This window comes from Myxocyprinus asiaticus, chromosome 19 (genome assembly GCF_019703515.2).
Source record: "Myxocyprinus asiaticus isolate MX2 ecotype Aquarium Trade chromosome 19, UBuf_Myxa_2, whole genome shotgun sequence".
NCBI lineage: Eukaryota > Metazoa > Chordata > Actinopteri > Cypriniformes > Catostomidae > Myxocyprinus > Myxocyprinus asiaticus.
In genome coordinates this window covers 25,465,478-25,479,177 of record NC_059362.1, presented here as the reverse complement: position 1 = coordinate 25,479,177, position 13,700 = coordinate 25,465,478, and the positions used below count along the sequence as shown (strand labels likewise).

At 36.8% G+C, this 13,700-nt stretch overlaps 2 protein-coding genes across 2 annotated transcripts in view; both read left to right on the top strand.

The window, feature by feature from the left end:
* The first annotated feature begins 822 nt into the window (after nucleotides 1–822).
* On the top strand, nucleotides 823–4,613 carry mrpl19 (mitochondrial ribosomal protein L19). Its single transcript, XM_051645020.1, has 6 exons — nucleotides 823–911; nucleotides 1,100–1,217; nucleotides 1,480–1,598; nucleotides 1,697–1,831; nucleotides 3,474–3,655; nucleotides 3,751–4,613. The coding sequence occupies exons 1-6, from the start codon at nucleotides 836–838 to the stop codon at nucleotides 3,970–3,972; spliced, it is 852 nt and encodes a 283-aa protein (XP_051500980.1). The 5' UTR covers nucleotides 823–835; the 3' UTR covers nucleotides 3,973–4,613.
* Nucleotides 4,614–5,695: 1,082 nt separating this feature from the next.
* The window catches only part of itsn2a (intersectin 2a), a 67,650-nt gene continuing 59,645 nt past the window's right edge, over nucleotides 5,696–13,700 (top strand). The window contains exon 1 of the mRNA XM_051645281.1: nucleotides 5,696–5,925. The gene's annotated coding sequence lies outside the window, so the exon portion shown is untranslated. The remainder of the gene's footprint in view (nucleotides 5,926–13,700) is intronic.

The window sequence follows — 13,700 nt, the reverse complement described above, 5'->3', positions numbered from 1 at the left end:
TTGGGCATTCCAAATTGGGGAGAAAAGGGGATAAAAATATAACAACAAAAAAAAAAAAAAAAAAAAAAAAGAAAAAGAGGACAAGTCTATATTATTTTTTGTGGTAATCAACATTATGCCACAAATGCTGTTGATTGAGCTTAATTTGTATTCAACCTGGAATATTCTTTTAAACTGATCTTATTGATCTCCTACATTTATGAAAATAATATTTACCTAAAATAATAAATAAGTTAAGGACGTAACAAAGGGTTTATCATAGAAAAATCTAAATAAATATTGTAACCTCAAATCCAGTAATCTCTTTAAAGAAAACATCACTCATAAAAACAGCATTGACTGCACATCATCTTTCTGGAAAAAATAAATGAGTAGATTTCTGAAACGGTTAAATGCTTCATTTAAACGGTGAAGAAACAGGAATCAGAAAGATAACATAGGCCTATACATGCAACATCTGTTTTTGTGATTTATAATCCAATATCCAATGTTCTGCTTTGTATTCATTTGTTAATTCGATATGCATCCTCTTATATCTGTATTCTGCTTTTAAAAAGTTTTTTTTTTTTTTATGTGCATTCAGTAACGATTGCTGGTTGTTTACTCTTTAATATAGTGACTAATAGGTTGCAAGCATTTGTAATACTGTTGAATTAATTATTTATGTTGTTGTTGTTTTAAAACACGATTTTTTAGGCCGACTTTTTTTTAGTTTATTCAACTGTTTTTTCCCTGCGGATTCGGTTAATCTAGCCAATCACTTTGGTCTTTATTGCTTATCGACAGCCAATCAGAACGTTTTTTTTTGTACGCATACTCCCGTCAGAGGTCAAACATGGCGACGTGCACAGGGAGGGCGAGAGAGATGACGGGGTTGTTACGAGTTTTCAGAAATTTACTTAAGAGCGAACGTATGTTACTGATGTTTTACATTACCAAGTTAATTTTAAACGACAGTATCAGAACTAAATGTGGGGTTAAGAAGAGAGTATTGGCGACATAATTACTAAAACAGTTGCCATGCTGAGCCATCACCTGCTCAAATGAGTTGCAGCAGTGGTTGATAGAGGTTTATAGACAATCTTTATTTTATTCCTAGGATTTCTCTCCACGTCTGTGTTGAGGCATGCTGCGGCGTCAGATGGACCACCAAAATTCCTCCCTCCGACAAAACCTGTCATCATAGACAAAACACAGAGCGAGGCATCACTGCGACGGTTTGTACATCACTCTCTTGTTGAATGGCCTCATCTTTATTGTGTTAAACAAATGCGCACAATAAACCGATATTACTGCAGGCTCTTTAGTAGAAGTTTAATGGAATCTGTCACTGAATTAGCTATTAAAGATCATAATATGACATGACATATAGTTTGCAACATTTATAGACTGAATTAATGACAGCTTAACCAGTTTTGGCTTATTGAGAACAGTATGGATGTACATAATAAAATGCTACTAAAATGGCTGTTTTTCTAGGTTTGTGAGTCCAGAGTTCATCCCCCCTCGTCAGCGCATTAATCCTGTGAAGTTTTCCATAGAACGGAAAGACATGATACAGAGGCGGAAAGTTCTGAACATTCCAGAGTTTTATGTTGGTAAGAAATACTGATAATTGTAACATCCCTGTAGACAATCTGTGTCGCACTGATTTATTTTTCCTAGCATAACCTATACATACACCTGTTTTATGTAGGCAGTGTCTTAGCAGTAAGCATGACTGACCCTCATGCGAGTGGGAAACTGAATCGCTTTGTTGGGATCTGCATTCAGCGCTCTGGAAAAGGACTGGGAGCTACTTTCATCCTCAGGAATGTGGTTGATGGCCAAGGTACAAAATGCTTACCGTAACATTTCTTTTTACATCACCCAACGGCCCTCAGCTGAGCTGTCATGATTTGTTTTAACCCATGCTGTGGAACCATAGCTAAAATTGTTATATCCCATTTATCTGTTCTGATTGTACTGGTAGTAATTTTCTAATGGTATTCAGAGGTAACATGGAGAAATTAGAGATGGGCATTTTGGAGTAATTTTGTAGTCAAATACTCTAACCCACAAAAAATGAGTAATCAATTACTCATAAATTAAAATTTAAGTTAAAATAAGTATGACATGTATGTGAAATTTATATTTAGTTTTATTTACAAATTCTCACCAAGAACAGTTTCAAAATAAGCTAACTTTTCAAAATTTTGTTTTTGGGAAAAAAATGAATTGAAAAATATGCATTATTAAAACTGAAAAAAAGATGAAAATATTAACTAAAAAAAACTCAGAGCTTACATAAACCAATTCTGACGGCATAAGGGTATTGCACAAACAGTACTGTGCAAAAGTTTTAGGTACTTGTGAAAAATGTTGCATAGTGAGGATGTCTTCAAAAATAATTACATAAATAGTTTTCATTTATCACTTAATGTCATACAAAGTCCAGTAAACAATAAAACAATAAAATAGCTAAATCAGCACCAATTCTCCTAGGTACACCTAGACACAGTTTTTCTTGGTTGTTGGCAGATAGGATGTTCCAAGCTTCTTGGAGAATTCGCCACAGTTCTTCTATCTATTTAGGCTGTCTCAATTGCTTCTGTCTCTTTGTGTAATCTCAGACTGACACGATGTTCAGTGGGGGGCTCTGTGGGGGCCATGACATCTGTTGCAGGGCTCCCTGTTCTTCTATTCTAATCTTTTCTATTTGCAAAAGTAATGTTTGGGAGTCTAACATTTATATTTCCTATTGACACACTAAAGCTGAAGATATAAATAACCATCTTAAGACAAGTGCTTTTGTGAAACATCTTATGTGCCTAAGACTTTTGCACAGTACTGTATATAAACTGTGTCTACATAAAGGCCATCACATTTTATCATTTCACATATTCAGAAAAACAAGTGGTGAAAGTTGGCTTTTAGACAATGTGATCTGCCCATGTTTAGAGATTTAAAGCACGTACATACACACACACACACACACACACACACACACACTGGTCGGATTAGCCTCCAAGTTTCTCGAACCGTTTTGCATTTTCTTTCCACCATACAAGCAGATCCTAGTCCATTGGTATGAATGACTCTATCAAGAACCAAATACCAATAAAGTAGAGTTAAAAATATTACAAGAATTGCCACACTTGTTGAAAGCACACATTAAAGACACCATGAAATCTCCTCCTCTCATCCAACACCTCAACGACACACATCCATAGCACGCCCTCAGTGGACTCAATTGTAACTGTGAGATTTTGTGAGAGAATCAGAGGGAAAGTAAGTATAATTCAGCACTGCTCATGGCAGGCAAATACACAAAGGAAAATCAATTTGCGATTTCAGTAGTGTTTTTAATAGTCAACTAGCTGGTGCTGAACAAGTAGTCGATTACTCGTGCACATCCCTAGGAGAAATATTGACTGAATGTTAATGTAAAGTTAATAATGAATGAGAAATAATGTATATTGTGTTAACTGTAGGAGTGGAGTTATGCTACGAGTTGTACAGTCCACGTCTGCAGCAGATTGAGGTGTTGAAGCTGGAAAAGAGACTGGATGACAATCTCATGTACTTGAGAGACGCGCAACCCGAGTACAGCACCTTTGACTTTGATATGAAACCTGTCCATTTCGAGCTCACTGGAGATGTTGCAATCAGTTCAGTAAGAGACTGCTCATTTGTGAAAACTCATGAGTAAAGCACACTGGTAAAACTATTCCTAACCTGTCTTTACCACTCTCTTTCTCTCACTTGCAGTTGAAAGTGAAAATGAAGCCTAAGCCATGGTCTAAACGGTGGGAACGTCCAAAGTTTAACATTCAGGGGATCCGCTTTGACTTATGTTTGACCCCAGAGAATATGGAGCATGCTCAGAAGTGGGCCAAACCTTGGAGGCAGTATGATATGCTGCGGGAATATGACACGTCCAGTCTGGAGGAGCAGATCCTACAGGAGGTACAAGGAAACCTCAGCAAGTGAGCAGTCCACAGAGAGAGTCTTTCTAAAGGGCTCTGGGGCAGATATGGTAACTGAGTGAGTCAGGATGCTGAAAAGATTTGAATTTGAGAAGTGTTACATTTATTCAGTTTGGCTATAGACTCAGCCACTCAACCACCCCAGTTCTGGTGTGTGCTTCAAAATGGATCCTGGAGATGCATTCAGAAGAGCAAACATTAGTGCCTCGAAAAATCTTTATCAGTGGAACTTTTTGTGAGAATGTGTGTTTGTGTATTTTACACAGTGACATGTACATAATGTTTATCACCAGCTCAACATCTTTGAAGCTAGTGCTTATTTACAAATAACCATATTCAATTAAAAGTGGCCCAATAATGTATTTGCTATTATTTATCATTATCTCATATCTGTCTCATCTTCAGTGTCTACAATGGAGTGTCATTTTTTAAGTTTATGCAGTATGCAATAGAGGGCAGCAGAGAACACACAAATGTGAATATCTGAGAAGTTGATCAAATATCATAAACGATTAAATCCTAATTCCATATTTAAAATAATTAATCATATTTAAGGTTCATGTCTTCCAATTTGCTAAGAAATTAGAAGGGAAGTTAGTAAAAGTTGACGCCTTCTGTTGGAATAAAAGTTTTTTTAAAAAGTGATTATTTTTATTTGTTTTAATTAACAACTGCGGTTTGCTATATGATGTACTGAATATGAGTAGAGAAACTGAGGCTTTAAATAAGAATTTATATTAAAGGAATATTCTGGGTTCAATACAAGTTAAGCTCAACAGCATTTGTGGAATAATGTTGATTACAACAAAAAAATAATTTTGACTTGTCCGTCCTTTAAAAAAAGCAACAACAGAGTTACAGTGAGGACCTTACAATGGAAGTGAATGGGGCCAATTTTTGGTGGATTTAAAGGCAGACATTTGAAGCTTATAATTTTATAAAAGCACTTGCATTAATTATTCAGTTAAAACTCATCGATTATTTGAGTTGTAAAGTCGTTTATATCGTAATGTTTGCATTCATTTTAGTCTTTGTTGACATTACATCATCATGGCAATGAAGTTGTAACATTGGATATAACTTTACACAGAAAAGGTCAGTAAGTGATTTTATCACACTAAAATCATGTTAACGCGCATATTGTAGCCTATATATCTTGTGCTATACTTTTTAAATAGTGAGTATTTTAACGTTTATGGATTGGCCCCATACACTTCCATTTTAGGTGGCTTTCCAGTAATTTCCCAGATTGTTGCTTTTTATTTTAAAGAAAAGGAGAAAATTAAAAATGTATTTTTGTGGTAATCAATATTATACAACTAATGCTGTCCATTGAGCTTTTGAACCCGAAATATTCCTTTAAGTGCTGTTAATATAACCCAAATATTTGTTATCATTTAGCCATTTGTAAAATAGTACATTATTATCAATTTACTCTGCATTCCAATATTAATTACCTCACAGTCTCTTGCAACACCTGCTCAATAAGCATATCGCCATTTTTTCACTTTCCAACTCTTCACTTGAACAAAGGAGTGCACTGATTTGTGATTTCCATATCAGTGACTTCTAATATCCAAGCGCGCTTTTTCATTTCATTTCATTTCAGACACATTGCTAGATCTATATATGTATAATCCACAGCATGAACTTGTCACATTATCTTGGTGTATTTTTTCCGACCTCATCTGGTGCAGCTCCCGCTAATCCTCGCGCACATCTGTGCAACGTTCTAAAGAGCACGAGCGAAACTCCGCCCTGTTGTCAGTGACGTCAGCACTATCGCTTGTGGATAGTGTAACGACGCCGCAGTCAGCGAGCTGCAGTGAGCAGGTACGGCTGAACTGTCACCTGGATACGGGAAGCACACATCGTCCGCTATCCAAGGATATATCTGGCGTTATTTTCATCAAATCCAAAGAACACAGGGTCGTTCTCTTTTTTTTCGTAATGCATGGTAAGTATTAACAATACCTCGCGACATGTATCTTGTGCAGATTCTATTAGGTTACTCTATTTTGATGCTCGTGATGAGGTTACCGTATATTTTATAATATTTACAACTTGCTTAGTAAACATAGTCTAGATTTATGAGCAATGTTTAATAGCTGTAATACATAATTTGTTTAGCTATATGCTTTAATGCAAGAAAAAGAGGTAACACAGTTGTAGAACAAAAGCCCGTATGCGGGAGAAGGAACGGAATAGCTGTCATTGATTTCAATCACATAACGGACAAACTTGTTCGACCGGTTGTGAACTTAGTTGCGCACACAGCAACTCTATCCGTTTTAAGCTCCATAATATCCTGTAATGTTAGACCGACAACATTGTAAGTGTTTCCCCATAGGGGCACTGAAAGTGTCGTCAGAGATGCAACACACCTGTTCCACCAGAGCACCTGCCATCCTCTAAGATACCTGAGTACATCCAATCTTAATTATGGACTCAAAGCATATAGAAAATGCATTGATTTTGATCACAGTTGACTAATTTGTCTACTAAATTACAGTTGAAGTCATCAATTTACACACACCTTAGCCAAATACATTTAAACTTTTTTCACAGGTCCTGACATTTAATCGTAGAAAACATTCCCTGTCTTAGATTAGTTAGGATCACTACTAACTATAAATTTAATGTACATGTCATACTTGATATTTTTAACACAGATTTTAATTTACAAGTAATAGATTACAATGTTTTTGAGGGTTAGTGTACTTGACTACAAAATTACTCTAAAATACCCATTCTTGGTTTAGGGATGAGTTTATTTGAAATTGATTATGCCAGCCGGCATGGAATGGTTATACAGAAAACTTGGGAAAATAGAAAATGTGTATAAACTTTTAAAAAAATTTTCACCCTTATTTCCGAAAGGTGCGTAAAGTGCCAGTCAGATTAGAGTTTGCCAGATCGAGAAAGTTCTTGCCAGTTGTGAGTGCATTATACATGAGACATCGTAGAAAACATTCCCTGTCAGTTAGGATCACTACTTTATTTAAGAATGTGAAATGTCAGAATAATAGTAGAGAGAATTATTTATTTCAGCTTTTCTTTCATCACATTTCCAGTGGGTAAAAAGTTTACATACACTTTGTTAGTATTTGGTAGCATTGCCTTTAAATTGTTTAACTTTGGTCAAATGTTTTGGGTAGCCTTCCACAAGCTTCTCACAATAAGTTGCTGGAATTTTGGCCAATTCCTCCAGACAGAACTGGTGTAACTGAGTCAGGTTTGTAGGCCTCCTTGCTCGCACACGCTTTTTCAGTTCTGCCCACAAATTTTGTCAAGGCTTTGTGATGGCCACTCCAATACCTTGACTTTGTTGTCCTTAAGCCATTTTGCCACAACTTTGGAGGTATGCTTGGGATCATTGTCCATTTGGAAGACCCATTTGTGACCGAGCTTTAACTTCCTGGCTGATGTATTGAGATGTTGCTTCAATATATCCACATCATTTTCCTTCCTCATGATGCCATCTATTTTGTGAAGTGCACCAATCCCTCCTGCAGCAAAGCACCCCCACAACATGATGCTGCTACCCCCATGCTTCACAGTTGGGATGGTGTTCTTCGGCTTGTAAGCCTCACCCTTTTTCCTCCAAACATAACAATGGACATTATGGCCAAACAGTTCAATTTTGTTTCATCAGACCAGAGGACATTTCTCCAAAAAGTAAGATCTTTGTCCTCATGTGCACTTGCAAACTGTAGTCTGGCTTTTTTATGGCATTTTTTTGGAGCAATGGCATCTTCCTTGCTGAGCAGCCTTTCAGGTTATATCAATATAGGTCTCGTTTTACTGTGGATATAGATACTTGTCTACCCGTTTCCTCCAGCATCTTCACAAGGTCCTTTGCTGTTGTTCTGGGATTGATTTGCACTTTTCGCACCAAACTATGTTCATCTCTAGGAGACAGAATGCGTCTCCTTCCTGAGCGGTATGATGGCTGCGTGGTCCCATGGTGTTTATACTTGTGTACTATTGTTTGTACAGATGAACGTGGTACATTAAGGTGTTTGGAAATTGCTCCCAAGGTTTATCCAGACTTGTGGAGGTCCACAATTTATTCTGAGGTCTTGGCTGATTTATTTTGATTTTCCCATGATGTCAAGCATAGAGGCACTGAGTTTGAAGGTAGGCCTTAAAATACATCCAAAGGTACACCTCCAGTTGACTCCAATTAGCCTATCAGAAGCTAATTGTCTAATTGTCTAAAGGCTTGACATCATTTTCTGGAATTTTACAAGCTGCTTAAAGGCACAGTTAACTTAGTATATGTAAAGTTCTAACCCACTAGAATTGTGATATACACTACCAGACAAAAGTTTTGAAACACTTGACTGAAATGTTTCTCATGATCTTAAAAATCTTTTGATCTGAAGGCCTATGCTTAAATGTTTGAAATTAGTTTTGTAGACAAACATATAATTGTGCCACCATATTAATTAATGTTTTTGAAATTTATGACTTGGACCAAATAATAAAGAAAAGCAGCCAATAAGTGCCCAACATAGATGGGAACTCCTTCAATACTGTTTAAAAAGCATCCCAGGGTGATACCTCAAGAAGCTGGTTGAGAAAATGTCAAGAGTACATGTCTGCAAAATCTAGGCAAAGGGTGACTACTTTGAAGATGCTAAAATATAACATAGTTTTGATTTATTTTGGATTTTTTTCCATTTATGTTATTCCATAGTTTTGATGACTTTACTATTATTCTAAAATGTGAAGAAAAAAAAATTATAATAAAAAATGAGTGTTTCAAAACTTTTGACCGGTAGTGTAGTCAATTAAAAGTGAAACAATCTGTGTTTAAACAACTGTTGGAAAAATTACTTGTGTCATGCACAAAGTAGTCCTAAATGACTTACCAAAACTATAGTTTGCTAATATGAAATGTTCAAAAATGAGTTTTAATTACTTCAACCTAAGTGTATGTAAACTTCTGACTTCAGCTGTAAGAAGTTTGCTGTTTAGTTACACCTTTTTCCATTATGGAGTCCATATTAAACTTATTACATTATAATATTATACAATAGCAATAACAACGTGTAAGGAGCTTAACAATTAGCTACGTATTCACAGCAGTGTGCAGGTTTATTTTGAGTAACCATATTATACTGTAAGTTGCTCTCACAATTATAAACCACTACAATGTGAGGTGTGACCTGGGTTTTTTAGATTCAGGTGATTTTGTACATTTTTAGAGTCATGAGATGGCTGGTGGACTTCAGGGCGCCCACTTGTTTGTGTGGGCACCTCATTCCACTCCCGGCAAGATGACGCCCCAGGCGGCTGCCCATGTTGCCCATGCCTTAATCTACCCCTGCTTATCAGCACAGTGATACTCTGTCCCAGGCGTTTCTTTACACCATCACTGTGGGATATGTTGAGATGATAACATTAAAAATACTCTGGTGTCACACACTTTAAGTGTCAGTGAATGTATGTGTGATGACCTTAGGAAGTCATTTTCAAATATGCAGTTATCATTGTTATTGTAAAAGGCTGAATCAGTGTTCTCGAATAAGCTTGCGTTGCTTTGTGGTGCAACAGAACATGTTTGGTCGGATTCTATCTGAGGTCTGGAATAGTCTAATCTTTGTGTAAATGTCAATGGAATTTATACCTTATTGCAAATGACCTTGGAGGACATGCAGTACCGTACTTTGCTAATCAGAATTGTTCTTCAGAGATTGCAGGCATACAGGAAAGGCCTTTATCTGAAGAATCTAAACTTATGACATAATTTCCTTCATGTTGCTGTATTGTGTGTTTGTGCAAATCTCTAAAAAATATCCTAAAATGCACGAATGAAAATTAATTTTAATGCTTTTTTGAGTTGCTGGACTTGAAAATCTTTGCAGACAGACAAGGGATGGGGATTTAGAGTAATTTTATAGTCGAGTACTCTAACATATAAAAAAGCGAATAATCGCTTACTTGAAATTTAGAACTTAAGTTCAACCTTAAACCTTTGAACCTGTTTTTCTTATGAAAAAATTAGCACTATGCAAAACAACCATCTAGAAAAAAAGATAGAAACATACATTTCAAGTCTTCTGAAGTGAATCATTTAAAATAATGAATTATTTCTATAACAACATAAACATAAGCAGTTTCATTATTGGACAAGGCCAAGAAAATAGATTTGGTTTGAACATTGGTGTGGTTGTACTGTGAAGCGGGGGTGGGTGTTAGGGTATGGGGGGGTTGCACTTGCTAGTCTTGATTACTGGGGGGGGGGGGGTACCTGCCCCCATCACCCCCAGAATCTACACCCCAAAGGCACAAAGGAAGGTCAATATGCAAAATTCGAGTAGTGTTTTTACTAGTCGAATATTTAAAGCTACACTATGTAACTTTTGGCCCTTTAGCAGTTAAAGCATTAAACTGCAAGTTACTTGCAGAGGAACATTGTTTTGATAATTACATGAGTTGGTCTTCGATTTTGCTGTTCTGCACAAATGAATCTGATGGTTTGAAGTGTACCGTGTATCCTTGGTTACAGGTGATCATCTTATCAGAGCGAATGACACTAATGACAATAAAACTCGCCCCTCCCCTCAAAAAGAAATAAATAAATAATGAAATAATGAAAGTGTCTTATGAGCACTGAGCAGGTAAGTAGCATATCTTCCGTTGTTGTTTTGACTTATTGAAAACAGTTGTTTTAAAATAAACAGCGTTACAAAAGTTAGGCAACAATGACATTAGACATAATGATTGCTAGTCATATCAGATAAAATCAAACGATGAAAACTATTATATCTTAGCTAGCAGGCAAATAGGCCAAGTTAGTAACTGGTTTAGAGATTGGCATTGTTACCAGCATAAAAGTAAAATTTTCCTCGAAAATGAAATAGAAAGCACTGCAGTATCACAATTCATAATAAAAATGCCCCATTACAGTGGCTAACGCTCTCTAATGAACTACAGTGCTGAGAGAGTTACCTGGCTCACTATCAGTCCAATAAAACATTTTACCATTCCAGCTTGAATAACTCCATCTCTGGGTCGGTTTTAAATCCTTTAAGATCTCTGAGTTTTCGCCACCTCTGAAAAGCCAATCCGATGTTGTTGCATGTTTTATTACGGGCTCTGTCATTTCCCTTTTTGCTTGCAGACTCTTAGCGGTTCGAGGTGTCTTTATTTTGAAAACGGGTGATTCCCCAGAAGGTTTCCTTTTTGAATGATCCATGGTCAATTTTGTTCATTTGTTGTGGCTACAAGCTTTCAGCTTCAAACAACTACCATACATATCACCGCACATAAACGTGCTGTAGTAGCTGGAACTTATTTTCTTTATTTACGGACATGACATAAACACACACGGACAAATGATGGAAGTAAGAAATTTCCTGCCAAATCCATCCCAATAGCCCTTAAATATAAATAATTATTATAAGCTTACCAAATTAAATCGGGATAAGGCAAAAACATGGTTTGGAAGACGGATTGTTGGTGTACTTGATCATTTTTGAGAGTGCTACTGTGTGTGTTAGTCTCCCCGGTGGGAGAAGGGTGGAGTGCCCCAGAAATATGCCTTATATGTCACACACAGAGAGAGGATTGCTTCCTACTAGAGGATGTTGGCTGCCCTAAATACCAACAGTGGTGTGTGTGTGTGTGTGTGTGTGTGTGTGTGTGTGCACTTGCTTGTGAGTTTCCCAGAGAGATAGAAAGAGGAGAGAAAGGGATAAAAAATCAAATGGTGTTTTGTTACCATGTGTCCTCAAAACACTCTTTGATATAATCAGATCTGCTAGAGTCAAATTCTTTGGCTGTACATCATCCAGAACATGACAACATCACTTCATCAATGGATTCACAGAGAAACCTCACTGCTGTCCTCATTCACCTTCAAATGTAAAAAGATTGAAAAAAGCTTGACATAAACCTCTGTTGAGGAAAAAAATAAATTACATGGATGATGGACCTGAGTGAGACAAAGTGTTAGACAAACGGTTCGTTGAACATATACTTTCGAAGGAACATGGCCCCACCTGCTGTACCACTGTTTACACACACTGTGAAACAGATGAAGAGAGAAAGAGAGCTAAAGTGTGAACTGAAGTGTGAACGCCACTTGTGTAACTTTAGATAAAAACTTCAGAAAGTTGTGTGTGAGAACAGTAAGATCTGGTGATGCAGTTGTCCTTTCTGATTTATTACGATTGTCATGTTTAGCTCTGTAAACAAAATAAATAAATAAAATTTGTGTACAGAAATCACATTTTCATTGTTAAGTGAACTATCCCTTTAATATGTATTCAACCTGGAATATTGACTCACGTTTCAACTGTGGGCATTTTTCTTGGAGATTCATATTAACAACAGTCTGCCAATAATACAGATATGAAACAAAGTGTTGCCACTATTATTTAAACATGTTTACTACTGCAAAATCACATATACAACTCTCTGAATGGCTCCTGTAGTGTCTGCTGGCATGTCTGATATGCTTGTTTCCTGCACGGACAGAAGAGCCCTTATTCGCCTTCCCTGCACAAAGCATGCTGGGAAGTGCGGTTAGAACAGACATGTGCTGTGTAAGGAGAGTGACATGCTGAATGCTGATTGGCCAGTGCAGCATCCAGGTGTCCATCACTACTAGTTAAAGGAACATTTGTGACTGTGTGAGAGAAAGATTAAGTGAAGGATGAGGGACAGGAACAGGCAGAATGAAAAGGGAGAGTGACACTTTAAAGCTGAAGTGTGTGATTTCTGTGCCACCAAACGGAAATGTAATCTGAGGTAGAATCTGAGGGCGATAACAAGCTTCCGGTACCGTATTTATAACAGTAGAATTCTCTTTTCATGTAATCTTATAGGTGCTGTTAGCGATTTCAGTCATTCTACTTCCATGAGACTGAGCCGTTGAATTAGCCAAGCCCCCTCTTTCCAAAACCACTCCAAAGATACTAGAATGAGCTTTACTGAAATCGATATCATGCAGAAATGGTTGTTTAAAACAACAACAGCAAAATAGCGCCCTCAACAGACAGCCGTTATGAACAACATGGCTTAAAAATGGCAGTAAGCCTCAATAATTTGCTTAAACTACAATACTATGAGAACACACAAAATGATTGACAGGTCGAATGCGTCATTGTCCACGGTCTGCAGACACATTTTTATTTTCTGTTTACGGAGTCTAGAGCTGTCACAGAGACAGTTGAGATATCTCATGACACTTATTTCAGGGTGTAAGAACATTTTTTGCACACCTTTCCACTGTATTTATTTACTCTAAACTAAATAAATACACAGAACTGTGGCAAGTTCACCAAGATGCTTGGAACAACCTATCTGCCAACAAACTTGTAAAACGGTGTGCAAGTGTACAAAGGAGAATTGGTGCAGTTTTAAAGGCATAGGGTGGTAACAACAAATATTGATAGTTAAAAAAATAAAAAATGTAAATTAAAAAAAATGTTTACTGCACTTTGTATTTATGGCTTTATTTATTTTTATATCCTCACTATACAACATTTTTCGCAGCTGCCTAAACTTTTGCACAGTACTGTGTATATGAAAAATATCAAGATATCAAGGTATATATTTTTGTTTTTGTTTTATTGCTTCGCTCTAAGCCAGCTTCCCATGTGATGTTTTCTTCAGTTTTCTCAGAACCTTAGGGAGAGGTAGTCGTGTGGTTTTGCATTTGTGTGGGTGTAAATAGAAATTTTGCTGCTGCAAAGCTTGACTTAATTGCACAAAAAC

Coding starts and splice junctions, on each gene's coding strand:
- mrpl19 (XM_051645020.1), top strand. CDS start 836: ATGGCGACGTGCACAGGGAGGGCGAGAGAGATGACGGGGTTGTTACGA. Junction 1,832..3,473: donor GAATGTGGTTGATGGCCAAG/GTACAAAATGCT, acceptor TGTTAACTGTAG/GAGTGGAGTTATGCTACGAG. Junction 3,656..3,750: donor GAGATGTTGCAATCAGTTCA/GTAAGAGACTGC, acceptor TCTCACTTGCAG/TTGAAAGTGAAAATGAAGCC.